Source organism: Amphibalanus amphitrite, unplaced genomic scaffold (assembly GCF_019059575.1).
Source record: "Amphibalanus amphitrite isolate SeventyFive unplaced genomic scaffold, NRLGWU_Aamphi_draft 001102F_arrow, whole genome shotgun sequence".
Taxonomy (NCBI): domain Eukaryota; kingdom Metazoa; phylum Arthropoda; class Thecostraca; order Balanomorpha; family Balanidae; genus Amphibalanus; species Amphibalanus amphitrite.
The window spans coordinates 174,256-192,434 of NW_024882596.1; the positions used below are offsets into that span (position 1 = coordinate 174,256).

Consider the following 18,179-nt stretch of genomic DNA (forward strand, 5'->3'; position numbering starts at 1 on the left):
AGCAGCGACAACGTGGTGCGTACGTGACAAAAACGTCGCAGAGACGTTGCCAAAGCGTTCTATACTCCTTGTAGTCACGTTGCGGAAACGTGGTGACAACGTTCCAGAAACACTGTTGGTACGTTACAGAAAACATTTCATAACGTTGGCGGGACGTTGTAAGAACAGTTTTGGGACGTCACGGCCACGTTACAGAAACGTTGTGATGACATTCAAATGCATGGTCGGATGACGTTGTCACGCCGTTGTCTGGAGTCTACAAAATTACGTTGTCACAACGATAAATCGGGACGTTGTGGTAACCATTTGACAACGTTTAAACGACGTTGTAACAACGGCAAATTGTTAGCTGGGCAGGCAACTTTATCTCATGCGGGCTGCTCCCTTGGAGCGGCACCGCTGCTCCCGAGGGAGCGCACCCCGTAGCCGGGTGCAGTGAGTACCTTGGGGCTGGTCGGCCTGTCTTTCGGGACGGGTTCAGCCCCGGTGACTCACTAGGGTGCCTGCCCAGACCATTGTCTCCCCCTAATTCCTATCACCCTTCCGGCTCTGAAATGGTCTCGTCAGACCGAAATGGCCTATCCCCCCCCCCCAAAAAAAAAACGCGACAACCTCGACCCGCAACGGCATCCGGCCGGGCATGGTAAGAGAGCTGGTATACCCGGGAGGTGCACTCGGTATACCTACGGCAGCGCCGACGATGCGCTCAGCTCAGCGCTGACTTTGCGGACGGACTATGCGAAGCCAAAGGACCCGGACGCGCCGCCATCGACTACATCTGCATCTCGTTGGGGAGCAAGATGCCTTCTGTGCATGATGGGAGGGGCTGAGTCGGGCTGAAAATCAGAATATTACGACTAGTCGCGGATGCTGCGCCTTAGGCCTTTACTGGAACCGATACGCCATTCGCGCCGGCGCGGCGCGTACAACCTATGTAGCACAAAGCCGAAAGGTCCGGTGAGCAGCATTCCCATTTCCCTTATTCAAAGCGGCTGATGAAATCGATAACATTATCATTGAAAATTATTGAACTAATGCTTTTGTTTGTTTGTTTGTTTGTTTATTTGTTTGTTTGTTTGTTTGTTTGTTTGTTTGTTTGTTTGTTTGTTTTTTCTTTGCTGTTTGCTTTACGTTGAGGCTCGATTTGGCTTATGAATAGTGATTGCTGCGCATTTACAATAAGATTGCAGCAGAATAGTGAAATAAGCTTTGCATAGTATTTGGCGCAGCTCAGACAAACGCGCCGCAGATGGCCGCAGCAGAGAATTTTCTTGAAAAAGTCGATTAAAAACAAGGATAAAATTCGAATTTAAAAGTTTTCGTTGTTTTTGGATGCCAGAATATGACTGGAAGTTGCAGGTATTTGCTATAAACGCTTCTTACTTATTATTTTTACCGCAGGCACAATTTTCCGCCTCTCACTCTCCTTCTTTGCTGGGAAATTGAAATCTAAATGCCACTTCAGACGGCCTTGATTTTGATTTGTAGAGGTGCGCTGGAATGAATCCCTGCTAATTTCCGTTACATAAGTCTGGAAGTTTAAGTAGGAAGTGTAAAAAGTAGGGTATATTTAATAGGTTCAATAGGATAAAAGGAGCCTTCAGTCAAAAATTTCTACTAGAGACACTGGAACAGGCTCAAACTGAATGAATCTAGCTAAACATAGGTACAATGGCATCAACAAAAGTCATGGCTTTTCAGCCGAGCCTCTGAGGTGAATATGATAATGAACAAGATAATGATACCTTAACATAAACCGGTTTAACGTAACTTTTGCATCCCGGCGAAAACTGCCGGGCTAACTGTCCTTCCGCTCGAGGCTGGCGCTAGGCTGGCTGAGCAAAAAAAAAAGTCCTAATGCAGGGTTGCACTTGTTTTTTTGGCAGCCAAGGAGAGGTACTATTATATACCAATAGATGCTTTCTAATCAAACCCACAAACCTAACCAAACCTGACCAAACCAGTTGTAAAAAATTACTTTTAACCTGAATCATAAAACCTACAACTTAACCTACAGGACCTCTCCTTGTTCTTGGTTGCAAAAAACAAGTGTAACACCTGAGGGCTGTTCACGGGCCCTGTGTGCGGTCGGACCGCACACAGCCTCCAAGCTCCGCCCACTGCGTCCCTACATCAGCCTTCCATCACCGCACACAGCGACCGCTGTGGCTGGTTTGGGACTGGCCACAGCGGACCGTCCACCGCACGCAGCCGTGACGTCAGAGCCGCCTACCCATCCCCTACCCCACGCCTGCTGGACGCACCGCACACACCGCAGCAGAGGGCTGTTCACGGGCCCTGTGTGCGGTTGGACCGCACACAGCCTCCAATCTCTGCCCACTGCGTCCCTACGTCAGCCTTCCGTCACCGCACACAGCGACCGCTGTGGCCGGTCGGGACTGGCCACAGCGGACCGTCCACCGCACGCAGCTGTGACGTCAGAGCCGCCTACCCATCCCCTACCCCCCACGCCTGCTGGACGCACCGCACATACCGCACGCAGCAGTGTGCGGTGCCCGTGAACACCCCTCTGCTTTACTACCTTCTACCCAAGCTGATATGGCAAGGATAAGGATAGGGATGATTGGAGGATGGAGGATACAATATATCTGTGAGTGCTGCTGCTGCCTCAGTGTAGTGATGTGCACATCACTCATCCGCATACTAAGACTGTTGAAAGGAAAGGCCCAGAAGGTTGCATCAGGGTCCTTAAACAAAACAGTTAGGCACTTAAATGAAACACTATGCTTTAATTGAACACTTGTTTTCGAAGTCGTTTGCTTGTTTTTGCGGTCGTTAGAGAATCAGTCTGGATAAATTGGGCTGAGCTCAAGCTAGGACTTGGCCAACGCTATATCAATAATAGATATAAACCTGAACTGGCGGAGCAGTAGTGCCTGGGCTGTGCCACTCACCTCTGCAGTTACCATTTGTGCCTCCCCAGTCCCCACCCTCAAAGGAGCCAGGGGGAGGCGTCTTCTCTTGGCCCCTCGTTCTCGCCTGTTCTTACACGTATGCATTCGGCAGGAGTTGCAAACGACAGCACCTGCAGTGGTGATTTGTCTGATACAGCTTCTATTTAGCATTTCTCACAAGTTTGAGCACAGTCAAGAGCTGATCTGAGGATATTTCAAGCAATAAGCATGGAAGTAGCTGATACTTCTGTGCCAGGGAATGTCCACTCTGAGAAACTTCAAAAGGTTAGTAGTAAAAAACTGTTCTGATTTTTAGTTTGCATACTTTTAAGAAATGTGGCACACAGATTAGGTAATAAAAACTAGAAAGTCCATAATTCATGTTGTCAGTGTTTTTCTTAATTTGATTTGGAATCTACTATGAAACTGTATACGGTCACATTTCAATTTCGAGTCATAATTAGTGTCTGTTCCCTAGCTCCGTTGGTAGAGCGTAGGACTCCTGGTAGTGAGAGCCCGGGTTCGAGTCGCTCCAGTGCTCGATATTCGAGACTCGACGAGAATGGTCTGCAGTTGGTGGGAGCAGCTGCAGCTAGTAGAAGTCAGTTGAGTGGGACAGGTCGTGTCCGGCTTTGAAGGGTGCGTTAAATTTTGCCATCTGAATTATCCCGTTACCCGGTATTGCGCGATCGGACGGTAGGGGTCAGGGTCTACGCAACAAGCTCCGCTTAGCGTAGGCTCTGGGCCTGACGTCAGTCCGTCCATTCACACATTGGAGCTAAATTTATAGAAAAGTTATGTCTGATGAAGGTACAGCCCACCGCTAAAGTAATGTGTGGTTTTACCAATCTCAACGGATGGCTTTGACCGACGATTTTTAAATGCGGACTGATTGAAAAGAAGACGTCAATAGATAAAGATGTAGCTGCAAGGGTGAAGATACATGTAAGCTACAATTAAAGTCTCGTTGCAGTCTGGCTAATCGTTCCTAGGCTTCAGAAGCAGAACATACCCATGACTGAAACCACACATTACTTCTGCTGTGGACTGTACTTGTATTCTTTGTGCTTATATCACCACCACCAGAGCTTTATACCGCCACCAGCTGCCTTACCTGGTGGCCCGTCCTCCGCAGGAGCTGGCGCGGATGGCCAAGGTCCGCGAGGTGCTGGCCGCCTCCGACCAGCTGACGCATGGCATGACCAGCATTCTGGACTCGTTCGAACGGCGGCTGGCCAGTCTGGAGCAGACTGTGCTGCCCGTCTACCACGAGACAGGCAACCTGCAGCGGCGCAAACAAAGTGAGGAGGACTGTGCAGCGTACTTGGCTGCCGTTAATGCAGTTCTAAAGCGTCTGGCTGTCCTAAACTGAAGAAAGACATATATGTACTGCCTATCAAGGCAGCGTTTGGGAGTGTCTGACACCCGAGCTGTCTGGCGTAGTGTGAGACGCTTTGATCCGTTTCGGCAGTAACCATTTGCCATTGATGGGGATGTCACAGCCATTGACAGAACAGAGGAAAACATTGAGCGTGGCTGGTTATGGTTAGGCTCTGTTTGTTTTTGTAAATGTTTAGTTTATAAATTATGTTGTTTACCCAAGGTTCCTCAGGTAAAGGAAAAATGACAATAGTATGATTTCCTCGGGAGCTTAAAATGGATAGATCAGGGAAGCCAGGATTCTAGCCAGCAGAGTCAGCTGCACAGCGCACACGCTAATTGGACTCTCACTCCATCCCATCATCCAGCGCTAACTGAATGGACTGGCGAGGACGTCTAGGGCGTACCATCCTCTGACCCGACTTTACTATTTTCCTTCAGATATTGAGAAGACGCTCAGCCGATTTGATCACGTTATATCCTACTATAACGTCAGCAAAGAGGTGGACCCAATTATCAGAAATGGTAAGTATAAGTTAGCTGTTGTTTACGTCGTATCCTGCTGGTAAGTGAAGCTGACGTCACAAATAACTCTTTTAATAGCGTCTTTAGGTTGTTCTCATATTATTACCAGATACTTCTTGTCTTACGATGCAACTTTTTCTATACTAACTTGCGAAACAGTGCAAGCTGTGCACTGCCGTGTTCATGCCTTTGGTCTGGCATCTCCTCTGTTGACTCGTGCCCGTGTTGTCCTCAGGTCCGGGCGCCACCAACACGGAGACGTACCTGATGGCCATGGCGCGCCTGCAGGATGCGCTCACCTTCTTCCAGTCCAACAACTCGCAGTCGGTCGAGCTGGAGAACGTGATGTTGCTCTTCACCAGCGGTGCGTGCAGACACACGCTAACCACTCGTCATTGATACGTGAATCCTTACGGTTCCAGTCTGATTCATAGCTGTAAAGCCTTTCGTGTTTCAACTTTCAAGCCATGTTTGCACTGTTATAGTGCAGTGTAAGGAAGCGTAGTGCAGTGCACCCTAGTGGTTACAGTGTAAGTAAACATCACTCGTGCTATTTGTTTGAACATCCCAACTAGCAGTTCTACACACGTTGGTGCCTAGTCACACCTTATTAAGTTAATGGGTTTGTGGCGTTGACCGTTTTCTGATGCAGATTTTGTTAACGCCGCTGATTTGCCTCACGTATCCCGTCGCTGTTCCGCCGCATGTTGACCGGTTTTCTCTGACAATCCGGGGCAGGTATGGAGCTGTTGAACAAGGAGTTCAACGACCTGGTGTCCAAGTACAGCAAGCAGCTGCAGCCGGTGGCGGTGCTGGACCTGCTGGACCGCGACGACGGGCAGGGTCAGTACTCGCTCCTTCACTGCGCCCACCACCTTTTCACCCGTGAATCACTCACCAAGTCAACTGGACTAGACGCCTAAGCCGAAACTCTACGAAAGAAGTCGTATTCCATTAAATTTCCGATAATAAGCGCCATGTTTACTCAAGCTAAGACTGTGGCTCTCTCGGGCTTTGAAAATCGTTATCGGGACCCGTTAGAATCGACTTGGGAAACGGCGCCAAACCATAAAGAGGACTCCCAAGTGTCCGCCTTTCTTCTCAGTGTAATTTGTTTCGTGGATTCATATGCTTTACCAGGCGCGGATACAAGGGGGGGGGGGCATGGGGGCCATGCCCCCCCCCCTTGGCCGATTTTTTTTCAAAAATAAAATAAAAAGTTAAGCTGAAAAGGGGGCCTCCTGAAAATAAAGTGGCCGAAATCCGAAAAATGTTGCCTGAACAGCTAGATAAGCTCAATAGACGCAGTTTTTTTTTTGGGGGGGGGGCCAACAAGTGGGAAGATGGGGCCTCCAACAGGTGGGATTATGGGGGCCTCCTGGTTTCTAATGGCCCCTCCCTTGGAGATTTTCTGGATCCGCCCCTGTGCTTTACATTCGAATTGCCAGTTTCCTTGGCCAGATATCTGACTTTCTCGTACTTTTTTGGGGTGAACGCCGTCGTCCTTTTACCTTGGCGGGTTACCCGAATCGCTAACAATTTTTGTACGTCTCCTTCGAACAGGACCGCCGTCAGAAACGTACACATTCGACATTCCCGAGAACGTAATGGTGGACGTGCGGCTGATCGCCAACTGGCTGTCCAACCACAACAGTGACGGCTACATGACCACGTACGCCCGTCTGCGCGCCGGCATACTGGTCAGGTAGGTATGCGCACCCTTCTCTTGACCGAGTCAATCGTCACCTCTAAACATATTCTGGTCCGATTTACATACTGAGGGAATCCTGCATGTCTGATGTACTCTCATCTGTGAAGGATTTCGTGTTTAATGTTCACTGACCCAGTTGGGTGCGTTTCCCATCCACAGAACGATCCAGGCGCTGCAGAAACACCACAAATCGCGCAGTAACGCCAGCGCCAAATCGAGCGACACACAGTCTCCGGCCGCACTCAGTCAGGTAAGTGGACAGTCTGTGTGGAAGGACTCTGGTAACCGCGCATTCTTTGTAACCTGCTCGGACCGCCGTGCAGCTGTGACAGTATTTTCACGCCTGCCCGTTCGTAACTCTATTGTGACAGTGTCTCGATCTGACCCGCGTGTGACGTCTGTCTGTCCGTCCGTCTGACCGTCTCCCTCCGCCCCTGTCGCCAGCTGTCGCGGTCTCGGGCCGACCTGACGCCGACGGGCGCGGCCCGCTCGTCGCGCGCGCCGCGCCGCATCGCCAGCCGACTGGAGAAGAAGGCCAACCGGATGCTGCAGCGCGCGCACAAGTCGCTGGCGCAGGCCGGCGTCCAGTTGGGATCGGGCACGCCGCGCTCCCAGCTCGGTCAGTCCTGGCGCTAAGGGAGGGCCGCCCGTGGCGTATGAGGAATGGGGCGCACTATCAGCGCGATGGGCGTTTTCCCGCGCGCCTCGAGTATTGAGTGCTAATTGTCGGTATTTGTTGTGGTTGATTATGTGCAGACTAGGTAAGGGTATACTATAATTTTGGATCCTAATTTTTTCTCACAGACAATGACAATAGGTACAAAAACGATGTAATAAGACCAGACGTTTCGACAACAAAGTGCCTTCGTCAGTGGAAAAACAAGATATAGGCTTTACATCGATAAAAAATATAGAAGACGACCAGCCTGGTCGTCTTCTATATTTTTTATCGATGTAAAGCCTATATCTTGTTTTTCCACTGACGAAGGCACTTTGTTGTCGAAACGTCTGGTCTTATTACATCGTTTTTGTACCTATTGTCATTGTCTGTGAGAAAAAACGAAATGTCTGACTCTTCTAATTTGGATCCTAACTCTGAAGTCGCATCAATGCTGGGGTCCCGAAAATACAAACCTCATTTAGCGAAGACAAGTGCTGAGCCCAGACCATTCTTTTTGAAATTGAATCCCAGTCATCGTGCGAAGTGTCAAGTGAAACTATGTGTGACAAGCGTAAGCAATTTTACCCTCAGAAGTACGATTTGCATGTTGTTGGTATCGGATGAAGCCATCCAGGGACGTCCCGCGTCTCCTGGAATCCACCCTGACACCCTGGATATCCCCGGCCACCCCCGGACTCCTCCGTGTACCTCCGCAGACCACCTAGAAGACCTGATTGACGAGCACGAGGTGGAGGCCTACCTGACGACCACGTCCGCCCTGCTGCGGCTCTTCAGCTACGAGCTCACGCAGCTGACGCCGCTGGTGCCGCAGAACCAGCTGAAGAAGGTCTTCCAGACCATCATCCAGGACGCCCTGGACCTGGTGGTCAAGGACGGGGAGGTGAGCCGATCAGCTGGAGATCTGATGTTGACGTGGAGTCGCGATGTGAAGTGTTCAGAGTCAAGCCAGCTCGGATGTGGAAGAGTTTAGAGTGTCAGAGTTGGTTAGAGGAAAGAGAATGCGGCGGCTAATGCGCTGCTTGTAACAGCAGCAGAGTCGATCAAAGGACCGCCTCGGGGCCCGGGCTACTCTGTATAGTGATAAGTGTATACGACTTCTCCTACCACCGATCTTGAGCCGTCTGGACCAGTCCCGCTGCTGCGTGACCCACTTCTGACCCGTCGCCCCTACCCGCTGTACCGTTCCCCGCTGACCCTGCGACGGCGGCAGGCGATGGCCGGCAAGGCGCGGCGCAGTATCGCGCGCCAGGACTTTGCGCCCGTGCTGAACCTGTTCCCGCTGGTGTCGCACCTGATGGCGATGCGCGGCGAGTTCGAGCGCTCGCTGCAGGGCTGCGACCCGTCCGTACGCAACCGGATCTCGGGCATCATTGACGTGCTCCACCAAACGGTCGGTGGTGGGAGGGGAGGGGGGAGGGCAGGGACCGGGCATGGGCCGGTGGGGTGGAGGCCGCAGGACCTGGATGGGACGTGAATGTGTAGGTAGTTTTGTATTGAATTCTGTATTTATCATACTAGGGCCGTGTTTTGACCTAATAATCAAGTCCACTGTGCCAGAGTTCTCCGCTAACAGTGCAGAGCCGTATTCTTTCCACCCCGTTTGTGTGACTGACGTATCTTTGCCTGTCCTCGGTTGGCAGTGCGTCAAGTCTCTGGACGACTTTATGGAGTGGGTGCTGAACGACCCGGACCGACAGCTGCCGCGGGACGGCACCGTCCACCAGCGCACCTCCAACGTCATCATGTTCTGCGACCAGCTGGTCAGTCGCGCCGACGAACGGTAACGCTGGCAGTGCCATCGTGTGATGAAACCGCATGTTCCGAGGACCGAGGGCGAGATGAGATAGATTACGTGAAGTGCTTTTGATGTACTTATGTCATGCCATACGCATTGCTATATTGTGCTCTTCGTATGCGTGTAGTCGATATTTAGTTTTCGCAATGACGTCCCTGCCCTGACCTCGTCGAGCACACGGACGCCGTCGGGTGGATTTTGTCCCTGACCTGACCTGACCTCTCCGTGTGGTGACCTCAGGTCGAGTACACAGACACCGTCAACTGGAAATGGTCTCTGACCTGACCTGACCTCTCCATCTGATGACCTCAGGTCGAGTACACGGACACGGTCGGCTAGCTGTAATCTCTGACCTGACCTGACCTCTCCGCGTGGTGACCTCAGGTTGAGTGCACGGACATGGTCGACTGGATGCTGTCCTTGGCCTGACGTGACCTGACCTGACCTCAGGTCGAGTACACGGACATGGTCGGCTGGCCTGGTCTTTGACCTGACCTGACCTCCGTCTGGTGACCCCAGGTCGAGTATACGGACACGGTCGGCTGGATGCTCTGCCAGCACTCCAACTACGACATTGTGACCACGTCCAAGGTGGACAAGAACAAGGCGCTGCTCGGCGTCTACATCAAGAAGGTGCTGAACGCACTGAGCCAGTCGCTGCTCGCCACTTCCGAACAGTATAGGTGAGTAGCGAGGAGAGTATATTATCATCTTCTAACAGTTATACTACAATGAGGAACCGCGAGGAAGGTATTTTATGCTGTCACATCCGAACAGTACAGGTGAGGACCGACGAGGGTATATTATCACCTTCTAACAGTACAGATGCGTAGCGGGGAGGGTATTTAGGGCATATTAATGCCTTCGTACTATACTGCGACTTATGCTAATGCGCTTCGCCAACAATGGTAAACCGTATTTGAGCTCGATGCCGATAAGGTAGATCTCATTAGTGGACCGGATTATGCCACCATTGTTTAAGTGTTACGCTACATGATAATGTATCATTATCCTGGATTAAGGATCACAATCCTGGCCCAATGCGGTTACCAGTGAGTACTGTTGTAATCATATTGTGACGTCGAGTGCGATGTGTGCCCCCGCCAGCGACCCGTACCTGCGCTCCGTGTTTCGGCTCAACAACTACCACTACGTCCTCAAGTGCACGCAGCACTCTGGTCTGCTGGACCTGGTGTCGCTCTCTGAGCCCACTGCCGAGGCCACCTACAACAGCCTCATCATGGAACAGAAGCGGCTCTACTCGCAGAGGTGAGCGTCGGTAGATCGGACACGTGCGCCTGCTGTGTTTTCATGTTAGACATCCGTTTTGGAAGTCGCTTTTATTTAACCGGTCGGTGCACTTACCAGTAAAATGTACTCACCGGCCCTTCAAGCATTTTGCAACTTCTTTGACGATTTTCGACTTCCGTTCGTGATATGCTCATGTCCTTTCATCTGGTATCTGATGTGTTGTTTGTCAGTATCGGCTGACCTTCCCCTGGCCGTGTGTGACCCGTGTGTGACCTGCGTGTGGCCCGTGGGTGACCTCTGCCGGCAGCTGGAGTCGCGTGCTGCAGGCCATGACGTTCGCAGAGGACATCCCCTCCTTCCGTCTGGACATCGACAAACTCTCCGACAAGGAGAAACAGACCATCAAGGAAAAGTTTGCAGTGAGTTTCAGTCGACTGATGCATACAATATGGGTGGTACATGACAGTGTTGTCTGCTCCTGCCGGTATTGACCGATACTTTTGTTTTGACGGCAACAATATTGTTGCTATTACCTATTCATAGAAATGTAAAACGCCTATCCGTCCTTGATAATGTATTTAATGCCGAAACTGGTCCGGTCTGAGTCATCTGACGGATGGCTCCGCTGCTCCCCAGACGTTCAACCGTGAGATGGAGGAGCTGTGTAAGGTTCAGCGCGAGTACTCGCTGCCTGACGTGCAGCTCAGGGAGTCGCTCAAACGCGACAACAAGGAGTTCGTGCTGCCCAAGTACACCAGCTTCTACGACAAGTGAGTGGGCGGGCGAGGGCTGTGAGGGGAGGCTGGTGAGCGCGTCACTGACGGGACTTTGATGGTTTGTCGGTGTCTGTGTGCATGCAGGAAGCCCTGAGTTGCCTGTGACGCCTTATACTTGTTGGGTTAGGGCGCAAAGCCTTGACCCATGTGCCCTGTTGGTGACCATCTGTCAGCCTGTGATCAGCAGTGCGCTCTGCAAGTGTACGTGTTATGCTGTTGTTTTGTTGTTTTCGTACCCAGCCGGTGAGATATAATGTGTTCTTTGATAGGTCTCTGTCTGAACAGGTGCAGCTGACACTTTTTCTATTGGGCGGGTACGGTGCTGACGCGTTTTCTGTTGGGCAGGTACGGCAGCGTAACGTTCTCCAAGAACAAGGACAAGTACGTCAAGTACACGCCGGCCCAAATATCGGCCATGATCGACAGCTTCTTCGACACGGCGGCGTAGCCGGTCGGTCTCGGCGCGAGGCCCGATGTCAGGGGGTGGGACGTGTTACCTACTGATAGGACCGGCTCGTGACGGCACACTGAGTGACTGCTGTGATGATGGACCGTGATAGCTGTGGACGGTACTGCGAAAATGAAGACATGCCTTCACTCATTCGTGGCATCTCGGAGGATTTACGGATTTCTTGCTATTATGGTTCCCGGCTGGGGAAATGCCACGGCTGGATTATTACCTTTCTAGTACTCGCTCTTCTCTATCGCCACACTGGATAAGTTACTTCGGTTGACATTTTATGCTCTCAATTTTGGAGAAGCTATTTTTATAGACTTGGTGACCACCAATCAATTGCATATTATGTTACCTTGTTACGTATTCCAGTAACCTTGTTACGTATTACAGTCTTCCTGTAGGCTGTATTGCGAGAGAATGCTGTGTTGTATCATGTTGATGGGTTATGCGCATGTAGTAAGGCCACTGATGTGTATGATGAAACTAGTATTGCCCACTGTTTTCTTTGGATATCACGCTATAATTTACTGCTTATACTGCTGTAGTCTTATTGAATACAATATTATCGTGTGGACGTAAGTGTGCTGTCATGCTGCTTTAATACAGATGATATTTTTCAGATACTTAAAACATTTTAAACATAATTTGACGTCATTTGCCTGAGCCCATTGACATCAAATGCGGAATTTATGCATCAGCTTGCATTGATATCCATTTGTGGGTACCTATATATAAAATCTATATATAGGTTTATACCTATATAAAAAAAGATTGTGTATAGTTGAATTTTGGCAATTTCTTTTCTGTTTTGCTTTTGTTTTGGAAGCAAAGCACCCATAAATATATGGCGTCTTTATTTTTTCCCACATCAAGGATAATTGGATCAATAATTACCAGCCATCAGTGGTCGCTGGCGGCGGTCGACTGGGAGCTGCTCCCGCTGCATGATCTGCCTCGGCTGTGATCTCGCCTGCTGCATGACCTGCCTCTGCATGATCACCTGCAAATCTGGACTACCTACTGGGCCTGGCTCAACCTCTTGGCAGTACTGATTGTCTATCCTTTCCTGCCCACAACAACCATCCCCTCCTGCTTGTCTGCTTGCCTCGTCCCTACAGCCTACCCCTTGTGTTTGGTGTCTTGCTTTCTGTGCTACTTGCACGCCACTGGCTGTCTGGTCCACCTTGCCAGCTGTGCACGCATCTCACTATCAAGCACGGAAGACCATGGCCAGGGGCAAGAGAACTGGAGCTGGGAGAGGGAGATCTGCTAGTGTCAGTGCACCCACCAGTAGGGATGTCACAGGGTCACGGCCGGCAGGCACACAAACCTGTATAACATGTTCCAAAGATGTCGGAGACACTGCGATAGGCTGTGATAAATGTGAACATTGGGTACACAACACTGAAATGTGTTCCGGCCTGCCCCAGCACATGCTCGATGCAATTGCTAAGTATGAGGGTGCCGGTATTAGCTTTATCTGCACGAACTGTCGGCTTGACAGGGGGAAATCTCCATCTAGCAGTCAGGTGCCAGTAAATGAGGTTATAGCCCAACTGTTCCAACAGATCAAAGGTATTTGCGGCACAGTAAAGGACCTTGTTGACCAGGTTAAGACCCTGACAGCATCAGTGTCAGCTCAAGCCTCCAGCACCCCCTCCTCAACCAGACCTCATCCTGAACCACCAAGACTGCAACAGCCTGCTGCCGACTACAGGTCCATTGTTCATGAGGAAATGAAAGAGATGAGAGAGCGTGAAAAGCGCAAACAGTCTGTCATAATCAAGGGCCTCCATGCTGATTCCACAGCTGATCTAGCCTCAAAGTTCGAACAGTTGACCGATCAGGTTATGGGCATGAAAGTTGGGCTGACTGACATCTCATCCATCCCTGGCCACTCGCATATCTATCGTGCAAAGATCATGAATAGTGATAATCGAAAGCTTGTGCTAGACAAGGCAAAGGCTTTGCGAAACACTGACTACTCCTCAGTCTATATATCTAGAGACTTGACCTATGCACAGAGATCTGAACTGCTTGCCCGTCGTAGGGCCCGTCAACAAGAACAGGCACAGACTGGGCTGCCCCCAGCCCAGCCTAACACCGGACAAGACACACGGACTGCCCCCTCAGTGGGTGCACCACCCCCTGCCTCCCAGGGAAACTAACATGGAACCAAGACTGTAAGACTAAATCTGCCACCAGTGCCACCAATGTTCTTAATATCATGCTTACAAACATCAATGGTCTGGCACCCAAATTTAACATGCTTGTGGATTTGCATGCCAAACTTAAATGGGATATTATGTGTATTACTGAGACTCATCTACTGCCCAGCATTTCCAGTTCCATTGTTGATATACCTGGCTACACTCTCCTACGTCATGATGTTTGTGGGCATGTGCAAAAGCATGGTGTGTGCTGCTACATTCAAAACAGATTGAGCATTGACCATATAACCCAACCCTTACCTAATCTCCTTTCCTTTCGCCTGAGTTCACTCAATACGTTTGTGCTTATTGTGTATAGACCACCTTCTAACTCACCAGATTCAAATGACAGTTTAAACCAGTTCATACTTCACTTTTGCAGTGGAAAAGAAGTGATTGTCCTAGGTGACTTCAACCTTCCTGGTATTGATTGGCCAACCCAACTGTCCCGTTGTCCTCCTCTAGAAAGGATGTTCCTTGACACATTCCTATCCTTAGGTCTCCATCAATGGATCTCCGAGCCAACATATCCCAAATCTGGAAATATCCTTGACCTGATCTTTACCTCTGAGGCAGATCGAATAGGATCTCTTGATATCATGGCCCCACTGCCTGGATGTGACCACTGTGCCATTTCATTTGATTACATATTTGATGCTTCACCATCACTCAACTCAATTCCTGGACATATCACTCCTCAGAGAGCCTGGCACAGGGGTAAGTACCAAGCAGCAAATCGCATGCTCAGTAACATTGACTGGGACTTGGAGCTAGCTTTTCTAGATTCGGATCAGTGCTTTAAGCGATTTGCCGCGATACTTAATGATGTGTGCACAGAATACATCCCACTTAAGCCACCTAGTGAAGGTAGGCCTCCCTGGTCAACCAATCCTCCCACCAGCCTTATCAAACGAAGGCATGCTGCATGGTCCCGTTATAAATCGGTAAGGCATCAGCTTGGTCGTCACTCTGGTGAAGCTCGTTCTAAGTATGCTAGTTTTGCAAGTCTAAACCAGCAGTGTCGTAAATTTGCCGTCCAAGCCCAAGCTAAGTATGAAGAGGACCTAATCTCAAAGTCTAAGGAAAACCCCAAGCTTTTCCATTCATATATCCGCAAGAAGAAGGTGAGTCGCCCTTCAGTGGGTCCTTTAAGACTTCCCTCAGGACAACTTACTGATGATCCCGATTGCATGTCCGAACTATTTGCTGACTCATTTTCCTCTGTTTACACCAGAACAATCCCAGGAAACCCTGCTCCTCACCAGCGATTCCTTGGGGAACTTCATAACATCAGTATTACCCAGAATGATGTTCTCAAAGTACTTCTAGATCTAGATGGCAACTCTGCCATGGGGCCTGATAACATCCACCCACTCTTACTTAAGAACTGTGCCACTCACTTAGCTTATCCCCTCACAGTTATTTTTAACAGATCACTTCAGGAAGGGTCCTTACCCTCTGATTGGAAAACATCCTTGGTTGTTCCCATCTTTAAGAAGGGTCAAAGATATGAAGCACTTAACTACCGACCTATAAGTCTAACATCTGTTCCTTCAAAGAGAATGGAACGCTTGCTGTGTGACTCACTTACATCTTACTTGGAATCCAACCAACTCCTGAATCCTCACCAGTTTGGTTTCAGGGCAGGTAGGACTACTATGGACCAGCTGCTCCTAGTGTACGATACAGTATCAAAACAGATTGACATCGGGGCTGTCAGTGACGTCATACTGTTTGATTTCAATAAGGCATTTGATGTGGTAGTACATGACTTATTGATCGACAAACTACAAAACATTGGAATTCAGGGAAACGTTCTTAACTGGGTCAGATCATTCCTGACAGGTAGAACCATGAGAGTGTGTGTTAAAGGGTACAAAAGTCAACCTAAAGCGGTACTTAGCGGAGTCCCACAAGGATCGGTACTTGGTCCTCTCCTTTTTCTGATTTATGTAAACACCATTGCATCCTCACTAAAAAGCAGTTACAAGATATTTGCCGACGATCTTAAGATTTATACTTGCGTCAAACACAGTAATAGGCCCGTCTTAAACCCTCTGTCTGTAGCGGCGGTGCAGAACGACATAGATATTCTCCACGCTACCGCGTTATCGTGGGGCCTCAACATGAATGTTAAAAAATGTGCTGTACTCCGTTTCTCAAGAAACTGTGCCAACCTTACCCAGCCCTCCTACTACTTGGATGGAAATCTGATCACAGTGGTTAACAGGGCAACTGACTTAGGTGTAATAATTGACACTAGCATGAGATTTCATGACCACATACAATCTACTGTCCATAAAGCGGGAGGGCTGGCGCAGAGTTTCCTGAAATCTACAGTGTGTCGCACCCCAAACTTCATGATTTTCCTGTTCACAACACACATACGTCCAATTTTAGAATATTGTTCATGCATATGGAACACTGGATACGCGATGGATCTTCGTTCTCTAGAGCGTATTCAACGGCAGTGGACGAAGCACATCGACGGTATGGAGGGCCTTACGTATGGCGAACGATTAAAAAGTTTGAAACTGTACTCGGTACAAGGCAGGCTGTTACGGGCAGACTTGATCCAGTATTGGAAAATTTTCAATGGATATTCCTGTATCTCACCCACTGACCTTTTCCTTCGCCCACCCCTTGCTAGAACTAGAGGCCACTGTCACAAAGTGTTTCCCCCTGTCACAGTAACCGACACGCGAAAACGATTTTTCTCCATTCGATGTATTTCACTCTGGAACTCATTGCCATATGATGTTGTGTGCGCACCAGATGTTACCAGTTTCAAACGCTTGCTTGACACATGTATAACAGACAGCCTCTATAACTATTTAGATTGATAGGTACCTGTCATTGTGATTATGCTTGCGACAATGTGCTCATATTGTATGCATGTTTTTTCCGAACATAGGAAAAGCAAAAGGCTTTACTCCGATGAGACACACAATTCCAGTCAATGTCAAACTGCACAATTTAGGAAACAGCCATTGTAATGTAGGACTGGCGTGTCTCTTGTGTTCGTGGTTCTCTCATTCCTCATTTGCCTTCCTTCTCGCTATCCTGAAACCTAAGACATGATGGAACCCAACGAGGTAAGAATACGAGGTAAGAATATATCATTTGTGAGTACCTATCCATTGCCATGACCAAACCAAAAGTTTCTATCGTTGAAGTGCCCGCCCGGTCCAGCATCGGGCACAATCGGGTATCCTTAGGAACTTTATTTTAGTAGCCAGAACTGCGCAGCTGCTTGTCTTTGCTGCGCCATATCAGCGGGCAAAATATTCCCCTCCCCCTTCAGTGCAATCGCGATTCGCGATTCGATTGGAGTGTGTGGAATTGGAGTCCGCCCACCGGAAATCAATTATTAACTATTCCGGTTTCCGCTTTCGCCGGCGTGTACCGTGATTTTGGATTCGTCTGGTACTACCAAATCTTTTCATTTTATGTTTGTCATTTTACTTTAAAAGGCAAGTACCTATCTATGCAACATGAAAAGCAGTTATTTCATTTTCTTGAATTTTGGGAATCTATCACCATCTTGATCTTCAGTTATTTGCTATTTTAGCTGTTTGAGTTTGTTTTCAGTTCAAAATAAAATTGATTCGCATTTGGGGGTTTCATATGATGAACTCGAATTAAACTGATAAATTGAAATATTTTGCAGTGCCCACTTCTCTCGGTCGCTAAAGGTTCAATCGTGGCCCTGTTCGCCTGTTCGGTCGCTGTTTTTATATCAGCGTGCTGTCGGTTTTCCCCATATAAGGAAGTTATTGCTGGAGCGGTTTGGCATCTCATTGGTCTATCGAATAGACCACTTGAATTCGACCAATGAGGAGCCAAGAAGCAGCAGCATGGTCGCAGCCTGCTGATAAATAAACGGGGTGTGAACAGAGCTCGTATTAAGGTTGATGCTGAGAGTGCTGTTGGCCCAGTTTTTTTATCAGCATGCTCCTTGTTTTTCCATATAAGAAAGGTACCTAATTGCTGGCCTTTCTTGGCCTCTCATTCGTCAGTGACGCATCCAATTGAATTTGACCAATGAGAAGCCAAGAAATAACAACAGGCTTGCAACCTGCTGGCTGCTGATAAATGGTGATTGGACAGTGCCCCAACAATGTATCAACCTGTGATGTATTCAAAAGAAAACTGTTGGTGACACCAGACACCTGCCCCACCATTTCCCTGATTAAAAAAATCAATCAAAAAATGATATGGCTCAAAGAATCAGTCCCAGGTATAGATCCGATATAGTTTTGAAAATACAGATACAGATACTGATACAGATATGGAACCACATGGCATGCCGCATGGAGACTTGGTTTCCTGATTCCCTTTTTAAATGCTAAATTTTCCTAGTAATATATGAATTATGCATGCTGTTATAAGAAGCAATATAAATTACACTTAAGGTACCTAGTGGCTATTTGTGGTAGATACATTTTTTAGCAATATTTTTTTTTTGCTTTTGTGA

At 48.8% G+C, this 18,179-nt stretch overlaps 2 protein-coding genes across 31 annotated transcripts in view; both read left to right on the top strand.

The window, feature by feature from the left end:
* The first annotated feature begins 1,216 nt into the window (after positions 1–1,216).
* On the top strand, positions 1,217–12,064 carry LOC122370138 (exocyst complex component 7-like). 3 transcript variants are annotated; one of them, XM_043345444.1, is made up of 17 exons: positions 1,217–1,359; positions 3,028–3,200; positions 4,051–4,216; positions 4,737–4,820; positions 5,056–5,184; positions 5,559–5,663; positions 6,384–6,525; positions 6,691–6,781; positions 6,976–7,150; positions 7,909–8,093; positions 8,424–8,603; positions 8,854–8,973; positions 9,528–9,691; positions 10,116–10,277; positions 10,567–10,678; positions 10,896–11,029; positions 11,381–12,064. In XM_043345444.1, exons 2-17 carry the CDS (start codon positions 3,144–3,146, stop codon positions 11,481–11,483), a joined length of 2,109 nt encoding a protein of 702 aa, XP_043201379.1. In that variant the 5' UTR covers positions 1,217–1,359; positions 3,028–3,143; the 3' UTR covers positions 11,484–12,064. The 3 variants fall into 3 exon arrangements, with proteins under 3 accessions (XP_043201379.1, XP_043201382.1, XP_043201380.1); XM_043345447.1 differs by lacking the exon at positions 1,217–1,359 and adding an exon at positions 1,400–1,714; XM_043345445.1 differs by lacking the exon at positions 1,217–1,359 and adding an exon at positions 1,428–1,490.
* A 1,935-nt stretch (positions 12,065–13,999) lies between these two features.
* The window catches only part of LOC122370139 (oxysterol-binding protein-related protein 8-like), a 47,879-nt gene continuing 43,699 nt past the window's right edge, over positions 14,000–18,179 (top strand). For 4 of the 28 annotated variants that reach the window (XM_043345461.1, XM_043345448.1, XM_043345454.1 and 1 more), the window contains exon 1: positions 17,077–17,172. Coding sequence is in view for 6 of the 28 variants with exons in the window: in XM_043345463.1 (XP_043201398.1) it covers positions 14,357–14,419 (63 nt within the window). In the remaining 22 variants the exon portion in view is untranslated. Of the gene's footprint in view, positions 14,420–16,616; positions 16,811–17,004; positions 17,176–17,525; positions 17,943–18,179 lie in introns of those variants that run through there. The other 24 variants (XM_043345465.1, XM_043345473.1, XM_043345460.1 and 21 more) reach the window with 19 other exon arrangements.